The sequence below is a fragment of the Myodes glareolus genome, chromosome 18, assembly GCF_982192425.1.
Source record: "Myodes glareolus chromosome 18, mMyoGla1.1, whole genome shotgun sequence".
NCBI classification, from domain to species: Eukaryota; Metazoa; Chordata; class Mammalia; order Rodentia; family Cricetidae; genus Myodes; species Myodes glareolus.
Window position 1 is genome coordinate 46,033,144 of NC_142043.1, and position 27,515 is coordinate 46,060,658.

Consider the following 27,515-nt stretch of genomic DNA (forward strand, 5'->3'; position numbering starts at 1 on the left):
TAGGAAAATCCAACTTCCAATATGTCTTTGCCCTAGGAAACTCTTTCTGCCACTTAAACAATTTGATTATTCCAAACTAATGTACATATATATGTATATGCACATGCAGACTTACATATATGCACATGTATGTGCTCATATGTATGTGTGTAGCTTTATTTTTTTTCTCTTTCAAACTCTTTATTTTGCTGTCTCATTCCTTAAATCTAGAATACTATCCACAAAAACAGTCGGCAAATTGGATCAGCTGCATGAGCCACGCACACTAGCAGTTAACTACAGAGCTGGAAGATTTTTGTCATTGTTGTTGTTGTTTTGAGCTTCCTGTTTGGTTGGGTTTGAGTGTATATATACAGAATCTCACACTATTTAGCCATCCTGGAACTTAGTATGTACACCAGGCTGGCCTGGAACTCATATTAATCCACCTACCTCTGGTTCCCTACTGCTGGGATTGAAGGTTTGTGCCACCATACCCTGGAGCCTAGGATTTTTGTTTTGTTTTGTTTTGTTTTCAAGACAGAGTTTCTCTGTGTAACAGTCCTGGCTGTCCTGGAACTAGCTCTATAGAACCAGGCTGGCCTCGAACTCACAGGCAGCCTGCTTCTGCCTCCCAAGTGCTGGGTTTAAAGGCATGGGTCACCTCCATCCGGCTTGAGGATTTTAAAGAACTGATCACTGCTTTGAAAAATAGTTCATCCCAGGGCAGTGTGGAGCATCCTTTAATTCCTGTCCTTGGGAGAGAGAGGCAGGAAGGTAAGGAGCTCAGGGTCATCCATCAGCTGTGTAATGAATTTGAGGCCAGCCTGGGCTACATGAGAACCTGTCTCAAAAAAAAAAAAAAAGGAAGGAAGGAAGGAAGGAAGAAAGAAAGAAAGAAAGAAAGGAAAAGAAAAAAAGAAAAGAAAAGAAAAAATTAAAGATAGATAATAGAATAATAATTTTCCCTAACGGTTCTTTGATCGTTTTGTAGGGGCGGGAACATCTCAGGGTCGCAGAGTCCCTCTGTGTTGTCCAGGCCAACATAAACTGGGCTCAGTCGTCTTCCTGTCTTGGCGTTCTGAGAGAGCAGAACTACAGGCACCTGCTGCCATGCCTGGCAGTAGACATGGCTCTTAAAGGGCCATAGCCTTTCTAAGTCAGATTAATCATTTAAATACCAAGAACTGTCAAAGACCTGTCTCCTGCTGACTTCCGGGTAACTTTGCAATTCCGAGGCCAACGGTAGGGCAGTGACACCTTTAGAATATTTGGCAGTTTCCAGGACTTTTTTGTCATTCGGTATCCTTAATGTTACATTCTAAATTCATTTTCAACTGGCCACAAGAAAAAAATCAAACTCATAAATAAATCATGAAGATTTGATCTTGCTCCTGGGAAACTTCTCTTGACTGTCATTCAAAGTCTCAACAGCCCTTTCCCAGTGGAACACATGCCCTTCTCAACTTCGGAGCTCGGTGCCAGGGTCTAGAAGTTCATAGGTCATTCATTTTGGAATTCGAGTGCAGGGATAGTCAGCTTTTAGGTTTCAGTTGCAAATGAATTTTAACATAATAGCATTGAAATGCGCACAGAAAACGGAGAGCAGTACTTGGGAACATGATTAGATTCACAGTTCCTTGTTAAAGCTTTACATACTCCTAGAGGTAGCAGCCCATGGCTGCCCATCTGTGGCACTGTGCTGCTTGTTAACAGCAGGCTGAATGTGAGGAAAGTACTAGCCACCACCTCTCGAGCCTTTCCCTTGAGCTAGGTGCTATTCTCAATGCTTCCTGTTCTGGCCTCGTTTGACCTTCACGGTGCTGGAAGGTCGGTGTTGTAAGAGGTGTAGAACCCACCATAGGTGTGCACCGCCACACCCAGCTCACTTGGTAACCTGTTGCTAGAAACATCTGCCTGGGCCAGGCTGTGGTGACACACTTTTAATCCCAGCACTCAGGAGGCAGAGGCAGGTGGATCTCCATGAGTTTGAGGCCAACCTGGTCTACAGAGCAAGTTCCAAGATAGCCAAAGCTACACAAAAAAAAACCTTGTCTGGGGGGAAAAAAATGAAGTACAGAAACTGAGACACAGAGAGGTTAAACAACTTTCCCCCAATCCACACACACAGAGGGTAGGTCAGAGATTTGATTCCCAGCGGTCCAGCTCTTCCAGCTTCAACCAGCCTGCCAGGATCTGCAGCACTCAGTGTTGAAAGGTATAAAAACAAACAAAACATTGCCCTAAGATGAATGAACTAGAATTTTCTTTTGTAGCCCTGTGTAGCCTGTTAGTCTAAATGTGATAGTTCTAGCCTCAGCCTCCCACATGCTGTGGTTCTCCATCCTCATGCACCCCGCCCAGCCCTGGACATTTTCTCCGTGTCACATGTAATCCCTAGTGACAGAGAAAAGTGTCTGTACAAGTATGAAGTGGGACACGCAGCTCGGTCTGTGAGGCGAGAGGACAGGCGTCTGCTCGAGGTCGTTTTCTGAATCACCCTTAGTTCTGGGATGCATCCCGCCTAAAGAGCACACTGGTTTGTTGTCATTCCTTCTTTGTCCTGGCGTGGGAAGGATGAGAAGAGGCCGGCAGCGGGAGTAACTCTGGGACTGCGGCCAGGAAAGAGTGACGGAGAGAATGACCTTTCTTACTAAGACTGTCCCAGACCAGGCTTGAATTGATGACTCTCCTGGGTGTTCTCCTGTACCCTCTGCTGGGATCTGCAGAAATGCAAGAGGGGCGTGCAGACAGACAGACAGACAGAGAGGAAAATTAGCAGGTAAGATCAATGAAGTGGAGCCTGTAGGCTTCCCCAAGATCTAGCTGGGCCTAGAGGTAGACTAAATTTGGCCTCCCAACCAGCCTTCATTTGGACCCTTGCTAGTCGTGGTGACACAGACCTGTAATGCCAGCAGACAGGAGGCTAAGGTTGGGCAGCCCTTAATGTGAGGCCAGCATGGGCTATGCCTCCTTCCTAAAGTAAAACAAAGTAACAAAGCATGAGAAAGCTTAAACAAAGTAATGTCTAGGGCATCTTTAGATGTCCAAGGAAATGCTTAGAAAAAGAACATCAAGCTTTACTCTAGTCTGTTGGAGGAGTCTCTGGAGTCTAGACAGTGTCTTAGGAGCCAGAGCCAGCCTTGCAGTAACTCATGAATTAATAATACATTCCACACACCCCTGTTGACTTGATGCTCTGAGCAAATGCCACGTTAGAGGCTCGTATCTTCTTCTGAGTTCAGCTAGTGGCATAGAAACGGACGTTCCTCAAGTCTCCCTCGCCTCTCGTTACTTTTCTTACGGCTGTCTTCCCTGCCTCCACTCCCACTCTCCTGTTTGCTCTCTACCCCACAGGGTCATGGATGTCTTTTCTTATTAAAGCTTAGGCTAATGAAATGTAAACTCCTGTAGTCGTTTCTTAGAGAGAAAGATGTGACAGCAGAAGAGACAAAAATGCATCGTAAGGAAACAGAGCAGCTGCAAAGATGGGAGGAAGTGAAGATGGCGCATCCTAGAGAATAAAGATGACAGCAGCCGGCCATGAAGCACTGTGCTGAGTGGGGATGTGGGCGCCTCATCCGTGATGCTCTGTGGTTCAGGAAACATACCAAGGTTTAAAAGGGAAGCAGTGTGATCAGATCTGGGTCCCTAGAAAGATCTACTGGTACCGTGTAGATTAGCAGAGGGAAAAGGCTATTCAATGGTTCTAGTGTTTATCCAAAGAGAAATTAATAAAGTAAGAAAGAGAAAGGAATGGGTTAGTTTGCGAAATCCTAAGTGAAAGGTATTTCTGGATTTGGCGTCTGGTACAAGAGAGAAGAGGAGAGAGGAGCTTCTCAAAGAAGCACCTTTAGAAAAGTGCTGAGTTCTGTTTTGGTCATTTTCAGGTTGATGGGTTTTTGGGTAGGCATGAGACAGGATCTCCCTAAACAGGCCAAACTGGCCTCAAGCTCTTGATAGCTTCTTGAGCACTGAGGTTATAGGTATGTGCCAAAGTGCTTGACTCAGGCTGAAGTGCCAATGGGGCATTTCAGGTTGGTCAGGAAGTGGTTGGGCACATGGGCTTGACATTCTGAGTAATCACACAGTTGGAGATATAGGTAGAGGATCACCAGTGTATGGCCTCTGTGGGTGTGGGGATCACAAACAAGGATGCTCAGTGTCCCTAAAGAATACAAAGAAGCCAGGGACAGGATTGCTGCTGTGCAGAATGAGGAAGGGGAGCCTGGGAAGGATGGATCTCCGTGAGAGCACTCTTGTGTCCACGGGGAGAGGTGCAGTGCCCCCAGCCTGGGAAGGATGGATCTCCGTGAGAGCACCCTTGTGTCCACGGGGAGAGGTGCAGTGCCCCCAGCCTGGGAAGGATGGATCTCCGTGAGAGCACCCTTGTGTCCACGGGGAGAGGTGCAGTGCAAGAGCGCAGGCTCGGGACACCTGACAGGGCTGGCGAGGCCGCTGTGAAGAGGCAGCTCTAGGAGATATGGTCATCTTCAGCGTCACGTGCTTAGAGAGCTGTCCTTGGCCTCTCTGTTCATTCGTTCATCCATTTATCCACTCCTTGGGGGAGGGTGTTAATTGTTTTTGCAAGTTCTCATGTATATACCTTTCAGGCAGTCCACTGTCACCTCCCACCTCCCAGCCTCCCCATCCACTCCCCCCACAAATCTGTTGAACATTCACGTTTCCTCCTTTTGTTTTTTGACCCACCAGGATTAGCCAGGGGCCATCTATGTGACCATGGGTTATGTGACCCACCAGAATTAGCCAGGGGCCATGTATTGTGACCATGAGTTATGTGACCCACCAGGATTAGCCAGGGGCCATCTATGTGACCATGGGTTTTGTGACCCACCAGGATTAGCCAGGAGCTGTCTATGTGACCATGACTTTGGAACTTGGTGAACTCAGCACAGGATCCACAACTAAAAACAGAAGTGATTGCCCTCTCCCAGAACCTAGCAATAGCTAATCACTCTGAAGTAAAGGGTAGGGTCCCACAAATATTTGTGGGGGTCGTTGTAGTTTATCTTATTTTGTGCATGGGTGTTTGGCCTGTATCTATATGTAACATACATACCTAGTGCCTTTGAAGGCCAGAAGATGTCAGATCCCCTAGAGCTGGAGGTACAGACAGTTGTGAGCTGTGCTATGGGTGCTGAAAATTGAGCACAGGTCTTTGGGAAGAGCAGTCAGTGCCCCTAACCACTGAGCCAACTCAGCAGCCCAGTAGCAGTGGCTTTTGAGACGAAGCGTTACTGTGTAGCCCAGGCTTGTCTTAAACTTTGGTGGTGCAGTAGCCTAAGACAAGCGCATGCCACCTGCATAAAACCGGTCTCCCCCAATCCCTGTCCACTGCTTCACGAGGCAATGAAATATCTAACTTGTTCCCTTTTTACCCCCTAGACTATGTTTAGCGTAGACTAGGCACACGATAAGTATTTCACTATAAATGGAATAACCTATTAGAATAACTGGTATACAATAACATGTTTGTAATTTTTAATGGATTTAAACTTTAATTTTACTTCTGTGACCTTGGAAGCTGTGCTGGCTAGTTTTTGTCAACTCGACACAAGCTAGACTCATTTGGGAAAAAGGAAACCTTAATTGAGAAAAAAAAAAACAACAACACTGTCCCCAGCAGATTGACCTGTGATGCATTTTCTTGATTGATGATTGATGTGCGAGGGCCCCGCTCCTTGTAGGTGGTGCTACCCTTGGGCTGCTAGTCTTGGGAGCTATTAGAAGGCAGGCCGGGCGAGCCAGTAAGCAGTACCCTTCCGTGGCCTCTGCATCAGCGCCTGCCTCCAGGTTCCTGCCCTGTCTGAGTTCCTGTCCTGACTTCCCCAGATGGTGGCCTGTGATATCAAACTGTAAACTAAAATAAACTCTCTCCTCGCCAACTTGCTTTTCCTCATGGTGTTTACCTCAGCACCAGAAAGCCTGGCTAAGACAGGAACCTTAGTTTGTTGTGCAGCATGGAGATAATGCTGGCATTCCTGAGCGGTATCCAGCCTCCCTTCAGCCTCCCTTCCGTGGTCCAGGAAGTCTGCCCGTTTCTCCATCCTCACATGGGCATTGACCTGTCATTTCCTTTGCTGACTCCTGTTCCTCAGAATGCCCTGCCACAGCCTGCTAGTGTCTCCTGCACGCCATTCATTGTTCACAGGGGTGTGGGAGAGGTCAGTGACCTGGACCTCCTGGCATTGCTGTCCATTCTTAGTCTGTGCAGCTTTGCAGTCTTTAAAGTTTGGAAGACGATCAGAAAATGGCCCATTTTACAGCCACTATGTTGATAGAATTTTTTAATGTCCTAGATCAGTGGTCCTCAACCTATGGGTTACAACCCCTTTGGGGTCAAGTGACATCAGATATTTACATTATAATTCATAACAGTAGCAAAATTACAAGTATTGAAGTTGCAATAAAATAATTTTATGGTTAGGGGTTATCACAGCATGAGGAATGGTATTAAGGGTCACAGCATTAAGAAGGTTGAAAATCACTGTTCAAATGATTTCTAAGTTGTTTTGTTGGGTTTTTTTTCCAGAATTTTATGGTTCTGGGTAAAATGGAGCCTTTGGTGTGTGATATAGAGTCAAAATTTTTGTTTGTTTGTTTGTTTGTTTTTTGAGACGGGTTTTTCTGTGTAGCGTTGTCTGTCCTGGAACTCACTCTGTAGACCAGGCTGGCCTCGAGCTCAGAGATCCGCCTGCCTCTGCCTCCTGAGTGCTAGGATTAAAGGTGGATGCCACCACAGCATAGCTAAGAGTCAAAATCTTGAGCCTCTTTTTTCCTTTTTTAATTTCTCCAGTTTGTGAAATTGTGAGCTAATTTCTCTTAGCTCCAGCCCTTCACACTTGAAGAGATGCTGGAAACAAAACACAGCATAATACCATGTCAGTAATTTTCAGTATATTCAACTAAAGAAGTAAATGAGGTATATTGAATTCATTGCTCTGGAAGATACCAGTGAACTATTTTGATAATATTTTCAAATTTCCATGCAGATATCTTACGATTAATGATATCAGAAATTAAGAAGCAGCATGTGCCCCTGTAGTCTAGCTGCTCAGGATTTCAGTCAGAAATGTGTAAACCCAGGAAGGAATTCAAGGCAGCCTGAGCAACACAGTGAGACCCTATCTCGAAAACAAAGAAATAGGAGCTGGAGAGATGGCTGCTCTTCCAGAGGACCCAGGTTCAATTCCCAGCACCCACATGGTGGCTCACAACCATCTGTAACTCCGGTCCCAGGGGTTTTGACACCCTTTCTGGGCTCTATGGGTGTGCATATATGCACAGACATACACATATACATAAAAATTTTAAAAATAAAATAAATACAATAATACTTTTCTTAAAGAGAGGATTAGGGTGGCCACTTCCTCTTTACTGGACATTGTATAGAATTATCAGTATCGAAATTACTGTTATCATTTCTCAGGATATTGGTAGATCCTGTTCTACCCTCAGTGTAGAAATTAACATTGCTTTAATAGATGTTCTGTGCTGTTAACGTTGGCAAGGAGAAGACTGAGAATATCGCTCAGTGGTAGAGTATTTGCCTTGCATGTATGAACTTCCCATCACCAAGAAAAAAAAAGAAGAAGGCAAAAGAAAAATCCTTAAAGTGTCCCACTTGTATAGTAAAATTGCCTTAACCATCTGGGAGGTAACGGTGATCTTTGTGGTCTCATTCTCTCTCAGGTTCTCAAAATGCTACTTAGAGTGAATTAGTCAATAAGAACAGGGAAGGTGGGTCAGTCAGTAAAGTGCCTGCTTTATAGCCCACCCCCCCAAAACCCGAGGAAAGAAGTCAGGCATGGTGAGCACATGCTTGTAATCCCAGCACTAGGGAGCAGGGTGCAGCAGACCCTTGGAGCACACTGGCCAGCCAGCCTAGTCTACCTAGCAAACTCCAGACCAAGAGGAGACCATGTCTCAAAATACAAAGTAGATGGTGCCTCCTGAAGAAGGGCACCCAAGGTTGTCCCCTGGACTCCATATGCATACATGTATATCTGCATCACACGCAAATGAAAAAGTGAAAGCATTCATTTAATTTGGCAGCTGTTATTGTCTAAGGCAGTGCCAGCGATGCCGAGATGCCAGCTCTGCCTCTGGTACCTCATTAGTAGATGGTCCTGCTTAGACACATTTCCCACACAGGAAACGAAATGGCTTCTACCACCTTCGCTCCAAAGGCAAAGCACTGCAGCCCCGTATTAGTTAACCATTATCGTATGAGAAATTGCCCTAATTAATCCGCAGTCACTAACTTGCAACATAGATCAGCTAGAAAATTAATGAGGTATATTGGGTTCATTATGCTGGGAGATAGGAATTGATTGTTTTGCCAGCCTAAAACAGCATATATATATATCAGAATTTCCAAGGGGCAGGAATCCGGAGGCAGTCTAGCTGAGGGCTTGACTGAGCCACAGGCTCCTCGGGCAAGCTCACTCACACAGCTGTAGGCAGAAGGCTTCAGTTCCCTGCTCTGCACACCTCTTCATAGATGCTCAGGATACGGCAGCCGCCTCTCACGGGGCTCAGACAGATCCTGGTCCACTGCTGGAATGGCTACACAAGCTTGTGAGCATTAGGAGAAGGGGAAGGCTGGAGGTCGTCTTTCTAGCTACACCTTCCCCAGAGTACCACATTGGCTTTCCAAAGGCTGAGCCCAGACCAGTTGGTTCCAGTGGCATGCTCCCTCCAGTGCTCCTGTCTCATGCCCCATCCCTCCTTTCCCAGAAGTTTCTCTTCCCGATGGGGAGGGATTTTATTTGAGATGGCTCATGGCCTCTCTGTGGTAGCTGGCACTGCTCCGAATCCCCGGAGTCCTGCCCCACGTCTCATTAACTTTAAATCCAATGACTAAGGCAGTGTGTTCCTTCACCCCAGATGCTACTCTGCAGGAGCTGAGCACTGCACATCGCTCTCTTCTCTCTCCATCCTGAAAGGCCCAGCCCTGTGTGCTTATGATCCAGGCTGCCCACATGCTTACACTTCAGGCACGGCCCCTTCCTTCTCCCAGAACAAGGTCTCCCTCGGCAGCTTCTGCATCCACAAGAAAACCGCCTCTCAACCTCTGTATTGAGTCTCCCCCCTGCTCCTAGGCGGAGAGCCTGAGAGAGAATAAGCAAGCCCCTATTCTGCTCACCGTGATTTGTGGCTGCCATTCACAGCACACATTTTGGGCACTGCAAACAAATGTCATCTCACAGTCAAAGCAGTATATAGTATGCAAATATTTCCGTGCTTGCAATTTGTTTCCTCAATTTGAGGAATATATCAAGATTACTTTGCAATTGTAGGGTTTTTTCCTGCACTATCTGTAGCCGGTTTGGGATATTCCTACTGTGATGCCTGATAATGCATTTAAAACCGTACAGATTCCTTTTTAGCTTCTTGTTTGCGGAATTATACTCTCATAATATGTGGAATATGATGCAAAAAATTACAAAACATTAGTGTGTCATTTAGTGATAGCCCCCAGATATCTGAATTATTTTCTTCCCTTGGCCTAATGAATATCAAATTTTAAGTTAGAAGTTACCTATTTGGTTATACTCTTGTATCATCTCTAGTTATTCATCTAATGGAAACCTTACCTATCCAGGATACTAACCCAAGAAAGTGGAACAAAATGTGCTGTCCTTCGGGCACCCCTGTTGGCACACACTGATGTAGATTTTGTCACGAGGTGCCTGGCATCGAGGTTTTAGAATTGGAGTCTGGAGTAAGACTGTGACTTTTTTTGTCAGTTACCAGTCTCGTCTTCTACTTACTTCAGAGAGCTCACACAAGCATCTTCTTTCTTGTATCTACCAGGAGAGGTAGGGAAAGCTCTCCTAAATTATCGCCAAGTTTGTCTTAGCGAATCCTAGGGCATATCCGTGGACCTGAATTTGGCTCTGGAGCTCACTGTTAATAAACATCTTTCCAGCCCGGCAGTTCGGATACCTGAAGGAGCAGTCTCTTTGATTTTCCTCACTCCTGTGTGTAATCACAGGTGTGATGTGAGTGTGGTTTTTGCATTCGGTTTCTGCCAGGGAAATTAATAAGCCATGGACGTGTTTGGTGAAGTGAATAAGTCCTTTTATCTGAACTTGCAGTCGTTAACGGGCCCGAGCTAACTAGGTTTTACATGTGCACTGTCAGCTGTGCCCAGGAGCCTGCTCTCCATAGAGGAACCTAAGTTCATTCTGGAATAAGGGGACATGGCCTTTCAGTCCTTGCTAAACCAGACTTTAGAGACCATACAAAAAGGCTCTCCTTCCACCCCTGGCTTTTCCGTGGTTCCCCAGGCCCATCTGTTAGCGGACTCAGGGGCAGATGCTCGAAGCAGAGTGCAAGTTACGCAGTTGCTGCTGCACTGTGATAACTCTGTGTCCAGCCCGAGGACCGATAGCTTTAAACACTGGAACTGCCTGCCTCCGTGTGCCCTCATTAGCTGGTACATACGTGACAGAAGACCAAGCAGCTTGTTGCCACGGTGACATAATTCTAGTGTATTTAGTTGGTGGGTCTTGATGAAATGTACTCATTAACATCCTTTCTGCCTCCAAACTGAAAATAGTGCCAGTCTCCTCAGGTAATGCCAGCCGTGGAGGTGATAGGGCCCATTACTGCCTCCCCGCCGTGTGGCAGCCAGAACAAAAAGGCAGGAATTAGAATTGTAGTGAAGCTATGGAGTGACCGACTATCAACTTCGTCTTCTGTGTCTCAGCTAGCCCTTCAGATCAGATCCATGGAGAGCTCCAGACGGCAGAGAGCTCTAGCAGAAGTGACTTCAGTAGCCGCCACTGCCCCAGTTACCTTGTCCCAGTCATTCCCATTGACATAGCCGCAGCTGCCAGTATCGTAAGACCCAAAGAAGACATTGAAAGGACCTAAGGATCAGAGAAGTATTATTTCAGACATGAAAGTATTCTTCTAGACCCAGCAAAAGAAAAACCTGTGAGGAAGAAGTACAGAATTGCTTGACTTTCCTTTAATAAAGGCTTAGTGTTGGCAGCGAGGCCATGGAGCCGCCATAGTCTTTCAGGTAATTAGAGTCACACTGAGAAATGTGTATGAAATATAAAGTAATTGATGTCTTCAGTCCACCCGTTCCCATAATCTCTGTCAGGAGTGTCACCTCCAGCTCCAGCTGGTCTCAGCGTCAGCTCTTCAGCATAGACTACTCCGGGTGAGACCACTTGTCTCCCATGCCAGTAGGCCCTATGTAACTTCACCTCTGCCTCTTTCTACCTGTCACCTCATGCCAGCCAGTGTTCCATCCAGAGGCCTTTGTACTGCTGAGTGCCTGTGATGACCTTCCTTCCTCCTTCACCCACCTTCCTCTTGTCCTCCTCACCCTGTTCCTTTCTTCGACCGAAATACAACCTCACTTCCTCGAGGAGGTCTGTCCTGACTCACCATCCTTCCACTTCACTTTCTCATAGAGGCCTGTCCTGACTCCACCCTTTCATGCCAAGATATGTGTTACCCATTTCTCAAGCATGGTGTCCATTTTCTTCACAGCACTCAGCTATGTAACCATTTCATTGTTTGTTAAAAGCCTGTCTTCAAATGACCTATAGGAACCTTTGAGAAAGTGGGAGAGTCAGCTCAAGGATTTGTGTACAGGTGTGGGCCTGTGCAAGCCCTGTTTCTACTTTGTGAGCCACCTGCTTCTCTGTGCCTTCATTATGACGAACCCCAGTGTGGACCAATCAGACTTTTTCCACAGGAAACTGGACACCGGGAAGAGGGACATCTGCCCCTTCTTGTGATTTTGTTATAACAAGTAAACTCGGGCTGGAGAGATGGCTCAGGTGTTAAGAGCACTGGCTGTTCTTCAAGAAGTCCTGAGTTCAATTCCCAGCAACCACATGGTGGCTCACAGCCATCTGTAATGAGATCTGGTGCCCTCTTCTGGTGTGCAGGCATACATGCAGGCAGAATACTATATATATATAATAAATCTTTTAAAACAAAACCAAAAAAAAACGCTCCAGGGAAATCTCTGCTGTCTGCTGTGTAGACAGGAGGAGGCTAACAATCACCAGGGCTGGGTGTCTGCACAGAAGTAGGAGCCCGGCCTCTCTCTCTCTCTCTCTCTCTCTCTCTCTCCCTCACTTGCCCTTCCCCATCTCTAGACCACCTTCATCTCCTGGGGCTCTGAAATTCTTTTTTGCTGAGGCCAGCTTGCTTTGTTTTTTGTTATGTACACCCAAACAGAAGCATGAAAGCAACTAGAAAAGCTAAAAATAATGGCCTCAAAGCATTGCACAGGTTTTACAGGGCGAGGCCCCTGCGATCACAAACCTCTCTGGACGATACACAAACTTCAAAGCCTTTCAAGTGCCCAGCAAACAAAAATAATAGTTAAAAGAGTCTTAATTAGTCAGTGACTTCTCACATGACCTCCTTCTCAGATTTTCCTTGGTCGTCTGAAGAGCTTGACTGTCCAATCAGTGGATAGCTGAACTGGGGCAATTCTTTTCTGATTTTCCCAATTGTTATCATAAAAGACTCAATGGAAACTCAGAATGTGGCTCCGTTGGTAGAGCACTTGTCTGGCAGGGAGCCCTGGTTTCAGTTGCCCAGCAACATGCAAACTTAAAAGTGAGGCAGAAGTGATTTAGAGCCTCCCTGGGTACAGAAGACTCTGTCTCGAAAACAGAAGGCAATAAGATTAGATTAAATTATTTTCCTATTCTCAGAGAAATACTGTTTTTTTGGGAGGGAAAGGGGGGTGGTTACACTTGGGGAGATAGGGGTCTTACTATGTAGCCCAAGCTGTTCAAACTTGGTATCCTCCTGCCTCCGCTTCTTTTGTACTGGGATTTGAGGCCTATATCACTACACCTTTACTACCGAAAGTGTTCTGGCCTAGTAGATACTATGCCTTTCACTCACCGTGTTTACTCTGTCTTATTAGCTTTTTCCATAATAGCTAATGAGAATGAGCTTCACTGTCTGTGGAATGGCTCTCTGGATGGTCAGAATTAAGAATGGTAGGATTAGTCTATCGTCGTTGAACACACCTTTGATCCCTGCACTCTGGAGGCACGGACAGGTGGATCTCTGTAAATTTGAGGCCAGCCTGGTCTACATAGTGAGTTCCAAGACAGCCAGAGTTACATAGTGAGTTCTAGGACAGCCAGGGCTGCATAGTGAGAACCGGGGGTGGGGGTGGGGGGTTGCACAGGGAGAATGGTAGGATTAAGCCAACCAATCTAGGCTGTGAGCGTAGCTCAGTGGTAGAACATGTAACTGTGCATAGGGCCCTATGTTCAGTTGCCACTACCACCTAAACAAGAAAGAGATCAAGTCAGTTAAAGAAGGGATCAGGTGGGGCGGCGGAAGCAATGGTTCATAGTTGCTTCTTGCTGTTACAGAGTTCAGCAATCAGTTCCCAGCTCAGTTCCCAGCACCCTCACTGGGCAGCTCAAAATCACCTGGAACTCCAGCTAAAAGGAAATCTGTCTCCTCTGATCTCCATGGGCGCTACACTCACATGTGCATACCCACACACAGACACTTACACATAATTAAAAATAAATGGGGAGGGGGGGCTGGAGAGATGGCTCAGCAATTAAGAGCACTGGCTGCTCCTCCAGAGGACCCAGGTTCAACTCTCAGCACCTACATGACAGCTCACAACTGTGTGTAACTCCAGTTCCAGTGGATCTGACACCCTCATGCAGACATACATGCAGGAAAATACCAATGCACATAAAGTAAAAATAAATAAATTATTTTAAAAAATAAAAATAAATGGTTTTGCAAAAATAAAAATGGGGGGGGAGGGGAACCAGTCGTTCCAAGAATTAGGATCTTTGAAAATTAGGTGCTTTGAAAACCCAAGAACAAATTATGAATTTTTTAGTGAACACCGCTTTAAAGTAGGAAGGAATTTCAGAGTACACAGATTAATATTTAGCACCACTTGTATGTGTGAAATCACAGCCTGAACCGTCCCATGGTTCCGGTGTAGCAGACCTCTGCTGCTCTCACTGGCTGTCCTCTGTGGAGCATAGGGCTGTCGCATGGAGTCCTTGAATGCTGTCATTTCTCTAGCGCCACAATTGTTCTTCATGTCTTGGTTTGGTGATGCTATCTATCCCTGTAGAGAGCTGCAGTCAAGAGCTGCTTTTCATAATGTTGCCTCCTCCTGGGTACACACCGCCTAACTTACATCTACCTAAGAAGAATTTCCGTTCCTCTTCCCCCTTATTTATGGGGTGCATGCGTACTTGCATCCTCTCACAGCCTCTGTTACCGGCCCAATAAATCTTTGCAATGTTTGCCGTGGCTATAATCAAGCCGGCAACATGCATCCGTGTAAAGTAATTTAGAAGACCCTCAAGAATATGTGGGAAGCTGTCTCAGTCAATGTGCAGGCAGCAGAACCCCTGTGTAAGTAGAGACACGAGCTGTTATGCCTCTGCCAAAGAGCACTGTGAAGCACACATGAGGGGGCAAATGGTAAGAATTTATTCTCACTGTCCCACACCCCATTAATGTGGGGCCTACTTGAAGTAAGTGCAGGGCTTATGGCTTATTCTTACAGCTCTGGTTTCCATTGACTTACCGAAGCCTAGTTTTTAGAAAGTGAGTTTATGATTCAGTCTTTAATCCCAAGCATAGTTCGTTCTTCCCCACCTCTTCTCCCTTTGTCTCCTGTGTGCAAGGAATTCATGCAAGCCATGGGAGGGAGGGGGGAATCCATGCAAGCCATGGGAAGGGAGATTCATGCGAGCTATGGGAGGGGGGATTCATGCAAGCCATGGGAGGGGGATTCATGCGAGCTATGGGGGGGTCATGTGAGCCATGGGAGGGGGATCCATGCGAGCCATGGGAGGGGGTGTCGATCCATATGAGCCATGGGAGGGGGATTCATGCAGGCCATGGGGGAGGTGGTATTAAAAGCATTACTTCTTGTTTTTCTTCCCTTTCTTAATCAGCTTTTCTCTGTTACATTTTAAGATGTATAATTTGATAATTTTACACACTTGTGTAATGTATTTTGATCGTATTCATACATACCCCTTTCCATCCTTCCTTGCCCTACTAACCCCTTTGGACCCCTCCTTCTCAGAACAGTGTCTCTTACACCCTTGTCATTTTATTTCTCTGTGACCCATTGAGTCTGGTTAGCATAGCCTGTCTGAGCATGAGTGTGGTTTGGCTTTTTGTTTTTGTTTTGTTTTGTTTTACTGATGCATGGGCAGCTTTACTGGGGCTAATGAAGAGAAGTGACTCACCCTCCACTTGCAGCCAGCAGACATTAACTGCCAATTGCTCTTCAGCCAAGGGTGGGACCTCACGAGCCCCTCCTCCAGTATTGGCTATCCTTATAGAAGATGCTATATTTCTCTTTAATCGTAGCTGAAGGGATGCTAGAGAGATGGGTCAGCGGTTCAGAACACGGGCTGCTCTTCTAGACCTGAGTTCAGTGTGCAGCCCCCACATCAGGTGGCCCATCACCTGCCACTCCACTCCAGGGCATCCAGTGCCCCCCTCTGTCCTCCGTGGGCACATATAAACACACATGGCATACATCCACACAGATACACATAAGCAAAAACAAGAATAAGATCGATTTTTAAATGTAGCTGAAGATAACAGAAACAAATCTAATCCCAGACCTATTGCTAATACTATTCTACCTGGCAGCTAATGTTTCCTGAGCTCTCAGTGTGTGCCCGGCTGGTTACTACCACACTTATCAAACAACAAAGCACAAACGTTGGAGGGATATACCATTGTCTTCTCCCAGAGAGAGAAAAGAAAATGCCGTTGAGCTCACCGTGACAAAAATAACTTCTTCACTTTCTGCGTAGTAAAAATACTTAGTTACATTAGGAGCCATGCCAGGATATTTTTTTCCCTGTCAATAACTATCAAGTTTACAAGATTCCTCTAGGCTGAGGCTTTTAGTATATGGCATTCTTATGTGGACACAAAAGGGAAATGCAAGTAAATAAATTAATAAATTGGTCTAAACTTATCCTCATTCAGGAGGCAGCACACCTGAGTGTCTTAGCCTGACTGGGCCCTGGCCGCTCTTCCACACGCTGTTGTCCTCTGAGCCGCCGCAGCTCTGTGTTGATGCAGCCTTTGAAAGGAAAATCCCACTCTCACCTGGGGTTTTCCCCTAAGCTGTTGACACCCATTCTGCCAACTTCACCTTGTTTCTACAGGCAGTGACAGTGGCACAGCTGCTGCCCGGCCAGTGACAAGCTTCAGAAGTCTACTGATTTCAGATACTAAAATGTCGACTGAGGACAGCCCAGCAGTGAAGAGCCTGATCTTCCCAGCTCCCACGTCAGGCAGCCCACACTCACCCAGAATGCTGGCTCTAGGGGATCTGGCGGCCACTTCTGGCCTGTGCAGGCACCAGCACTCACGTGTAACACACAGTTTAAAAATTAATGTTAATAATAATAATAATAAAGGGGCTGAGGTGTGGACCCCACCTCTCCTCTCCCCTTTAACCCTCTCCCCTTTAACCCTCTCCCAAGGTCCCCACGCTCCCAATTTACTCAGATCTTGTCTTTTTCTACTTCCCAAGATATGGATTGTTTACCACCCTCTTTGGCCGCATGAGCCTGGGAGAGTGGGCCTAAGAATGAGGCCAGCTAAAGTCTCATGCAATAGCCAACTTTATTCAGAGCACCGGACAATTTATACTCTGAGGACTAAGAAGAGTCCTGAGTAAAGCGTACAATCACAAGGACAAGCAGCACGTGGCAAAAACATGTTTTTCCATAGAGGCACGCTAATAACACCAGCTGAAGTGAGCTCGCTCCTATCCGCTGCCCCTGGGAGGAGCGTGAAAACACATTCAGGAACAGTTCTGTGTTGAAGAAACTGAGGTTACAAGACGCTTGTTTTCTGGGAGTTTTCTCACAGCATTCGGAATTCTTTCAGGACTCCATTATTGGACTGAGTCCCGACAGTGGCTCAGCAGTTAAGAGCATGTACTGCTCTTGGGCCCCAGCACCCATATCGGGTAACTTCCAACCACCTATAACTCCAGCTGCAGGGTGTCAAGTGCTTCTGGACACACACACACACACACACACACACACACACACACACACAGGATTTCAACACGGTAATAATTCTTACAATGTGAAGAACTATCTAAAGGCATTTGCAGACAGAGCTCAGTGATAGGCTGCTTGCCACGGGAGGCATAAGGTCCTGAGTTCAGTTCCCAGCAATATAGAATAAGAAGTTCCAGACCATCCTGGGCTGTCTGGTGAAACACGAGCTCAAAAAAAAAAATTTAAGTAAAAATATTTGAGAAAAGATCAATCAAGGTAACTGTATATCTATTATCTAATTTAATCTTCACAGTAATCCTAGGGGAAAGATACTGTCATTGTACCCATGTGATAGATGAAGTAGCCGAGGCCTGAAAGGGTTAAACAGGTTGCCTAGCGATACACAGTTGGCATTTGTCCAAGGGAGAACAAAATCAAGTCCTCTGACTGCCACGCCGTTTTTTTTCCTGCCGTGTTCTATTGGATTCATTTCCAGCCCTCAGACAAACAGTACTTTGGATGTGGATGTGGTAAGGGTGGGGATATCCTGATTTTTCCACACACCGAGAGAGAAGATAGAGCCGTGTAGAGCGTTTCCTAGAGGTCATCTGTTCCAGTGGCCAAATGAAAGGACACCTACAACGTCTTCAGTTGAGTGTAGATCCCGCGATTCAGTTTGCTAACTCAGATGAGTGGGTCTTTCTGTGTTTTGATCAAAACAGTCTTACTTTCCTAACGACACAGAGTTATGCTAATGATTTACAGACATCTATCCTGCCTGCATTTTATAAAAATTGATGACACGGTAGAATTTTGTAATAGCAAGTCCAAGAAAAAAAACAGAACCTTGCTGATGGATTCTTTTGGTTCTCGCTTTAGTGAATAAATGTACCTGCCAGTCTCACCTAATTTATCACTCCAGCCGGCTTCCAGATTCTGAGTACAAACTGTTTTACTTGTGAAGTCTAGCACCGCCATCCTGCCCACAGCCCCCCTCATACTCTTGCTGATCTCGGCTGTCTGGATGGCTCCCTCAGCCTTGTTGTGTGTGAACTGACCCAGCGAAGGCGAGTGGTCCTTTCCAGCCAGCATGGCCCACACCTCGTCATCGCCTTGATGTTCTAAGGACAACCACAAGGTCCCCCTGGCCCTCGGGAATAAATACCAATTCTAAAGAAGCCGTACCATCATCCCTTAGGCCTACCATAGTCTCTACTGCAAAGTGTGTCTTAGGGTGATAATTTGGCAGGTGAGTTTTATAAGACAGAGACATTCAACCAAAATTATGGAATGAGCTTATGCTCATTTGTGTGTGACACAGCAAATAATATAAATCCCAGGCTCTTCCTCCAAGAAGGGGCTAATCCTGGGCTGGGAGGTGACCTGGTAGGTAGAATGCTTGCTATGCAGGCATAAGGGTTCAGCTCTGTGGAACCCACATCCAGCTAGCCCTAGTGTACCGACTTAACCCCAGCCCTCCTGGAGGGAGATGGAAGGTGGAGTCAAACCAATCCCCAACTGGTCTGGGGCCAACTAGCCTGGAATATACCGCAGAGAACAAGAAACCCTATGGAAAATAAGACAAGGACCAATACCCAGGATTATCCTTTGGACGCCCCACGTGTGCAACATAGCACGTACCACCCCACCCCCAACACACACGCCATAAACACGAAAGAAGTTTTAAGCAGTGTATAATGTTAAGAGAGATACAGGCACCATGAACAAGCAAAGCCTAATGCGGTGCAGAGTATAAATGAATGCATGCTGTTATATCAGCAGGCATGTCCCAAATTGCAAAAATACATCAAAGCTTTCTGTAAGCTGACAGTTTTGTGTTGGGCAGCGTTCCTGGCTATCCCAGGCCTCTAGTAGCCTGTAAGGCTACACTTTGAACACACCTAGTAGGCCTTACCTGTTGTCAGAGCCCAGAAGATTCTGGAAAACTGAGTGCATTTGAGATCATTAGTAGGGCCATAAAGTTCAGGAAAGGACAGGGTTTACACAAGGAGATGGAGCAGGGGCAGCCCCAGACAGGGAAAATGACAGGAAGAAAAATTACCCAGGTCTTTAGCATAAAACAAGCCTCCCTCCAGAGTCCCAAGTTATTCCAGGTCCTGTCAAAACTGGTGAACGCCTCCTTTGGAGCACGGAGGGTCTGAGTTGACTGTGTTCTCCTTGCTGCAGCCGGGTAGCTTTTACGTTTCTGTTTCATTGCTGTGAGAAATCACCAGGCAGGTGGGCAGCACAGCTGGGAGTTGGCTCTCTCTGTGTGTCAGCGAGATGGGGCTAATCCCCATCTTGCCGGCACTCACTGGAAGTGCATACATTCCCCCTGGGCGAGCTTCTGTGGTCTGACTTACACGGGATTCTCCCTTTATCAGTAAGGATCTTCTGTCTTTCCCCAAGGTTGATCTTTAAAGGCCTTTGGCTTTAGAGGCACGGAGGCGGGGTAGTAATTGTATTTTTCTTCTGTTTTTTTTTCTTTTTCTTTTGTTTTTTGTTTTCTTTTCTGCTTGTGGTGGGACAGGCTCTCACTGTGTCCACTAAGCCTGTCTCCAGCTCTCCATTCTCCTAACTCAGCCTCCTGAGTGCCTGGTTTACAGACATGTACCAGCTCACCCATCGTTAGTTTTGTCTCAGTTCCCCGCTGTGAAGAAAAGACATCAATTAGGAATCACCAGCCGAATGTAAATTCTGTGTCTAGATTACCATTACTATTTCTTAAAAATGCTTGCGTCGGCTGTTGTTTCCAGTTTGCCTCACCTTTAAGCATATCATGCGTAGCACTGGTTCTTTGGCGTCAAGTAAGGGACAAGCCAGATCTCTAGCTCTCTCGTGAAACTGACAAGCTGTCAGCCACGCGCTAGGATGGACCTGTGTTTTTGCCTAGGCAGCCCATCCCAAAGCTCTCTGTACAGATAGTTGGACTCAGGGGAAAAACACACGAGCATCAGTCTAGGGCAGTCTGCCTCCCTCGGTCCTTGGTTCTTATCTCCTGAAATTAGAGCATTTCTGGTTTTTTTTCCTTCCCAGCAGTCTTTCAATTTCCAAAACTCTGTGATCTCACATGAAAAGAGAAGTGTCCTTGAACTCCGAGTAACACTGGGCCTCTCAGATCTCACAGGAATGTATAATGCAAAGCCAGGGACTTTTCACGTTTCTGGAAGCAGAAATTGCCTATAAGATCTACTGCTTGCTGAAAGTTCTCTTAAAGGAAAAAGCACCCGAAATCCCTCAGCAGTTTTGTGTGGCAACGGTAACCTCACTGAGGTGCTGGAACCCGGCACAGCAGTTCCTTTCGCCATTTGTTGATCAGGTTCTTCGGGAAGGGCACCAGAACTACCACAGGATGCGAATGCTCTGTGCAAGCTGACAGGGCAAGGACGCTCTTGAGTGTTGAGGCTACCGAGAGTGAGCAGAGTGAGCAGACTGAGCCCGGCAGCCTGAGTCTCCCTTTGAAGATCCTGCTCTCCCAGGCAGCCTTTTCTTTGAAAACAGATCTTTCCTGACGCCACACTGACACATTGGAACAGAAGACGGGTTAACTGGCCAAACATCACCCAAGACTCTTCCTTCAGGAGAAGCAACCTGGTTAATTAGGCTCACATAATATTTAAATTATAGTTAAAATGCTCAGACATTTCAATTAATGACTTAGCAGACTACAAAATTTGAAACAAAAATAGTTGGAAATCTAACCTCTAACTTCTTACCCTCCTGTCTGTACCTCCCTGAATGCCGGGGTAATAGGGACCAGATATGCCATCACATCCAGTTAATGCAGTGCTGGGGACCGAACCCAGGGCTTCATGCGTGCCAGGCACACTCTCTGTCAGCTGAGCCACACAGCCAGCCTTTCTTCCTCCACCTCCGTTGTTGTTGTTGTTATTGTTATTATTTTTTACAACAGGGTCTTTTTATATAGCCCAGGCTGCCCTGGAACCTACTCCGTAGCCAAAGTCTGGATCCTCTTTCCTCAGGTTCCCGATATGCCAGCAGTCATGGGGTGTGTTGTACTCTTTGTTTCTGAGGTGTCAATCCCTGTCATTAAGCACCACTGTGAAGTAGTATCTTAAAAAAAAAAAAAAGAAAGAAAGAAAGAAAGAAAAAAAAGAGATTTCCTTGTTTAAAAATAGAGAAATACAGGCCTAATGGGTCACACCTATAAACCCTGCATTCCAGGTGTGAGGCAGGAGGATTAAAAGGTCAAGGCCAGCATGGTCTACACAGAGTTCAAAGAAAGCTTGGACTACACAGTCAGACTTTGTCTCAAACAAAGGAAAATATAGAAGCTACAGGTGAATATTTCATTTCTTTCCTTACTAGGGACGAGTTCTTAGGCATGACTAGTTAAAAAGGAAATATATATCTAGCTGTAATAAAGATTTCCATACATAATATAGATCTAGACAAAATTAAAAGATGGGCAAACAGGGCAAAAATTACCATACACTAACAAGGGCAAACATTTTATCTTATACTAAGTATCACTGTTTCTGTTTGCATATGGGTATTTTGTCTGCATGTATGTCTATGCACCACCTGGGGCTGTCAGTCAGAAAGGTTAGTCCCGTTCTTGGTCTGGCTATATGACTGGGACTCAGGATTTGGGCAGCTGATTTGATCACAGCCCAAACTTCCTTCTTTTTTATTCCCTGGGGTAGATCTTACATTTATGGGCTTAATGATTTTCCCACCTCAGCTTCCCAAGTAGCTAGGATTATAGGTGCACACCACCTTTCCCAGGCAAAACAAAACAACAACAAAACAAACAAATAAACAAAGGCAAGGTTTGACCTTGGAACACTAGGTGAATGAGGCTGGGCTGCCTCTGCCTTCCCAGTGCCGGAGACACCACCATGCCCAGCCCACATCTTGAGTGCTGGAATTATATGCATTCAGTACCACTTCTGGCTCCAGCTAAACCATTTTTAAACTGTAAGAACTCTTTAGGTTTGGAATTGAAAAGTATAGATGTTTAGGCTGGTATGTCACTCAGAGATAGAATAATCACTTGCCCAGCATGCACAAGGACCCAGCATCACAAGCAGCCTAGCAGTTTAGTTGATATTCTGTAATCTCATGGTCTGAGTCTGCTGGATTGTATTAGCCCTGCTGAGCACAGAGCTATGGGGCCTCCATTCCAAACTGTAGGCCTACATCCTCACCTTGCCAGAAGACATCCATGAGTGAGACCATGAAGATTCCTCGTATGTTTAGAGATGCCCATCCAATTACAGAAACAGATTGCAGCTCAAACTATAAAATATATTGTGCTAACTGGAAGAGGAGAGTTCCCATGGAAAATAGCGCCTGTAATCCGTTTTCTTTTTCATGAACCTAACAGTATGAAACCCCTGCAGGAGTAATGTTGGCATAGAAGCCCTGTGCGGTGTTGCACTGTGCAATTCAGAAGCTAGAAAAGGCCTCTCCAGAAGTGTGTCATTCTAAAATGCTTGTGTACAGGAAGGGTTTGCCTGGGGACTGGGCAGGTCTCTTCTGAGGCTGTCACTGTGAGATAGTGTGGTCCGCTTTACACCTCCTAGAGTGTAATAACGCCTTGTCTTCACTAAGTGATGACCCACTTTCAGATACCGATTTCTTCCTCCTTTTGACTGTTTTTCCATTTTTTTTAGCCCTTATATTAAAACATATTTTCTTCTCTCCCTAGCTTTTCATCTTCCTCGGATCATCTCCCATAGATAAATGTAGACCATCTGCCCTTCCAAAAGGCTGTTCCTTCTCTCAGTGAGGAGCAGGGGGAAAAAAACCACTGTGTTTGGAAAGCCAGGAAAAAAAATCTCAGCATTTTCTGGCTTCTCTTTTCTGGCCCTTCCTTGCCTGCCCTGCCACCCCTCTGGGGATCAGCAGCGAGACAGCTTGTATATGTTTGAGAATGTGTCAGGGGCTGCAGAGGGAAAGTTCTAGGCTGGTCAGCTGCCCTTGAAACACGGAGGAGCAGCACAGACAATGAGTCGTGTGCTGGGCCACACAGGTTCTTTGCCATAGGACTAACTAGAATGGAATTCCTTAATGTCACCTAAGTGGAATATACAGGGATCCAACCTAAGTGAGCATGTGTTTGCTAAGTCAGTGCAAGCCAGAAACGGAGACCACTTCCAGATACACAGGCATTTCCTGCATTCTGATAATTTTTTAATGGCTGGTGTCTCTCCTTGAGGCCCTTCCTTGGCCTTGAGGATTGATCATGTGCCTACAGGATTGGGCACACCTGCAGAATGGTCAGTACTAAAGATGCAAGATGGTAACCAGGCATGGTTCCCTCGGAGGACCGAGCAGCAGGATCATGAGTTTGAGTCTAATTTGGTCCACATAGTGAGACTCCGTCAAAAAATAATTGCACGAATGATCTCTACAGCCATGTAACATCTGTCTATGGCCCTTGACATTTTAAGCTAGTGAAACTCAATCTTCAAAACTCCCAAACCTTCACTTAGTAGGTCTTCAACTTTAAAATGTTGAACCGGTAGAATGTTTGAGTCTGTTTGTTACTAGTTGTATGTGTGTAAAATACCCACACACGGCCCCACCCCTTCCATATTAAAGACTTCAGAAACAAGCAGGCTGGGGTTCTAGCTCAGAAGGAGAGCACTTGCCTGGCACACAGGAGGCCCTGATCCCCAGCACCATGGAAAAAACTCATTAGGTAGGTAGTGTTGCCTCAGAAGACGCAGTAGCCTAAGCAGAGAGGCAAATCAAAGAGCTAAAGCCCTGAATTCTGAAGTGGGCCAGACTGCCCACTAAAATGTTAGTGTTTAAGGGTTTCAGTTCTAATTGCTTCATAATAATGAACCTTGTTACCAAAATCCAAGTCTGGGCCTTCAAATGTTAGTAAAAAAATCCTACTTTAATCACTGAAATTTCTGCTTGAGGATCTCCCCAGGAAACTGCCCTTGCAAAACACCAGAGGCATCTTTGCACCTCTGGAGGCTGAAAACTGGACTTCCCAGAGCCTTGAGCAAGCCACTGCTGTCAGGTTTGCAGACAACATTTCAGCCTCAAGTCTGCCTTGCTGCAGAGGGCAGAAATGCTGAGGTGTGAGATTGCCCCCACGACAAGGGAATTCCAGAAAGGGGAGTACCAATGTCCAGCCTGCAGAACAGGGGCCGTAGCTTTGTCTTAGGATCCGATTGTAAATGGATTCTGTACCGCCAACTCTGACTCAGGCGTTTAAGCCCACTGGAAACAGAGATCTGCCTGCTGCAAACAGTGCAGAAAGTTGCCCACTTGCAGAATTTTTATCAGTTCCTCTGTTTTCTTCCAGGATGGTAAATTGAGCCATAAATCAAACTTAAATCGAATCCCAAAACCTTTGGGTCTTGTCGGAAATTAATCAGTCCTATGGAAGTGATGGAATGAATGACCGATGTAAAACACCGAGGGCTTGGGTGGGGAAGGAGACCTTCACTCGATATTGATGACGTTGATTTCCTTTGCAAATAGCTTTGCTTTCACTTAAACAAGGCTCTCAGCCCCCCACTCCCACCCCCAGCTGTTCTAGTTGATTCAAAATGACAGAGTGCTGTCCTGAAGGTTGGGGAGAAGCAGGAAACGGTGTCAACCCTGACGGGCTGGGCTGCCTTTGCACACCCAGCTTTGTAACATGTGCTCACATGATGCCTCAGTCTTCTTATCTGCAGAGTGGAGCTAATAAGCTCCCTACACCTGATGGAGATTATATGAAAGAATGTGTAAGTTAGCTGCCTGGGTGTGGCGCATGCGCAGTAAAGGGTGCTATTACAGCATGGTTCTTGTGGCTCAGACACTCCGGTGGCTCTCAGTGAGGAAATGAGTTGTGTCAGCTGACCAAGCCAACTGAGGAAATGAGAAGGGGAAGAATCCTCTCTTAGCCATTTCCATCTTTTTTACTTCTCTCGTGTGTCCCATCTCCATAGGACAAAAACAGAATTGTCTTCTTCCTTTCCGTGCCCCACAATGACTAATCCAAGTGCTGGAAGACTAGAAGACAATCAGGAAGTGCTGTTGATATGCCCTTAGTACCCTCTGATGGCTGTGTATACCCTCTCAGGAGAACAGATTAGCCCTGCCGTGTAGAAATGGGAACATTTCCAGGTGTCTATGATGTTCCAGTAAAACCGTGGCGAGATTCTACCATCTTCATGTCATTTTCTTTAAATGAAATCTCAATTTTCTGATAACCCGTAGAATAGCTAGAGGTCCTTAATGCTTAGGCTTTTCATCTGCATATATAAATGTCTTTAATGATTTTTCAGTAGCTTTGTAATTAGCAAGTCTGCTAAGGGCATTTTATACTGTATGCATATTTTTAAATACATATTTTTCTTAAACTCTATGGATATCCTAATATTCAGTTATTCATTTTCCAGAAAACTTATAAATGTGTTAATTACTCTTGTTTGAAGTCCTTAACGATCTAAGTGCATACAAAAACTTGATTTTGGGGGCTCATCAGTTAAGAGCACTGGCTGTTCTTCCAGGAGACCCAAGTTCAATTCCCAGCACTCACATGGCAGCTCACAAAAATTTGATTTTGCATATGCATAATTGATAAAATTTGTAATTGTGTTTAAGTGTTCTCTGAGAAGTAAGGCATGGGAAATATTAGGGAGTGGTTACTACTTTTCATTTATGAAATCCCAGCACTTGGGAGGCAGAGGCAGGAGGCAGATCTCTGTGAGTTCAAGGCCAGCCTTGTCTACGAATTGAGTTCCAGGCAAGCCAGGGTTACACAGTGAAAGCCTGTCTTAAAAAAGAAAAAAAGGGAGAGAGAAAAAAGAAAGGAAGGAAGGAAGGAAGAAAATTGTGATTTTTTTTTTTTGTAGAGTTTTAAAATTGGTGCTGTCCTCTCAAGTGTTCCTGACCTTTGAGGGTTGGGAGGAGCTTTGACTGCCCTGGGTTTTGTTGGGTTTTTTTTATTAATATTAGCACATAATGATAACTCAGTAATGATTTTTATTGTGATAATTTCATGCATGCATATAAGCAGTTCTGGTTTATCTGTGAGATACTGAAGCCCAAATTCATTTCTTTCATCGAACACTGTTGATCATTCTGCAATCCGTGTTAAAACCTTCCATTTAATCCCACAAACACTCTGTCTCCTTCCCACCCAGTTTGAACGCCATGACCCGGTGGATGGACGAATCACTGAGAGGCAGTTTGGTGGCATGCTGCTGGCCTACAGCGGAGTGCAGTCCAAGAAGCTGACCGCCATGCAGAGACAGCTGAAGAAGCACTTCAAAGATGGGAAGGTAGGGTACCGTGGATGCAGGGGAAAGGAAACCATAGAAGCGTCTGGCTATTGCACAGACATCGACAATAATGAGGATGTGTCGTGAACCGTTCACTGTAACCCAGGGTGACAAGTGCAGAGCGAGCAATAATGAACAATGGGCAAAGACAGGAGAGAGTGCAGAAAAAGTCCCGCTTTCTTGTTCAGACAAGGCGGTGCCATGCTCTGGGATTGAGACGTAGAGAAGAGGCTAATTTAGATAAAAAGTTAGAGTTCTGTCAAAGAGGCCTTGAATTTAACTGGTTTTGTTTGTTTTGTTTGTTAGGTTTTCAAAACAGTTTCTCTGTGTAGTCCTGTCTGTCCTAGAACTTGCTTGGTAGACCAGGCTGGCCTCAAACTCACCGAAATCCACGTTCTCCTGCCTCCAGAGTGCTGGGTTAAAAGACGGACACCACCACTGCCCAGCTATGATGTCTTGAGTTTAAAATCGCTATAGGCTATCCACATGGAGAAGACCACAAGGCAGCTCAGTATCTAAGTCTATCTCAGAGCTTTGAGCCAGGTTTGGTAATCTCTAACGCTGTTAGATTTAAAACCATGAGCACTGGAGAGATTTCCTCAGGGGGTCCTTACCCAGAATGAAAACTGTGGACCAAGGGCAGAATTCAAGGAAACATGATTTCCAGAAGTTGGGTTAAGGACTTACTCAGTCTGCAATTAAAACAAAACAAAAACACTATATTATCACTATGATAACACCATGACAAAAAGCAACTAGGAGAGGAAAGGGGTTTAGTGGGCTTGCAGGTTATAATTCATTATCAGAGGAAACCAACAAGAAACCTGGAGGCAGTAGCTGAAGCAGAGGCCATGGAGAAATGCTGTTTACTGACTTGCTCTCCGTGACTGGCTCGGTGTGCTATCTTATACAACCTAGGACCACCAGTCCAGCGATGGCACCACAGACTTCCCCATGGCTATTCTGATGAGGTGACTTTTCTCAATAAAGGTTCCACCTTCTCAAAGCACTCCAGCTTATGCCAAGTTGACAGAAAATTAACACACAAGGACACAAACTGTGAGTCCAAAATCAGTAGTAAGGACACACCTAGAACATTTGAGGAGCTCATGTGGCTGGAATATCCCAGACAAGGACAGATGAGGTCAGAGAGGCACAGAAGAAGCCCAGGCATTGCTCAGAACGATGAGAGGGCGCTGAAGGCTTAAGGGTGAAATAACAGGGT

The 27,515-nt window shown here is 45.7% G+C and overlaps 1 protein-coding gene across 2 annotated transcripts in view; it reads left to right on the plus strand.

The window, feature by feature from the left end:
• Micu1 (mitochondrial calcium uptake 1) overlaps window positions 1-27,515 on the plus strand; it is a 153,096-nt gene that overhangs the window by 95,463 nt on the left and 30,118 nt on the right. For both annotated transcript variants that reach the window (XM_048451741.3, XM_085679665.2), the window contains exon 9: window positions 26,153-26,290. In XM_048451741.3, coding sequence (XP_048307698.1) covers window positions 26,153-26,290 — 138 coding nt within the window. The remainder of the gene's footprint in view (window positions 1-26,152; window positions 26,291-27,515) is intronic.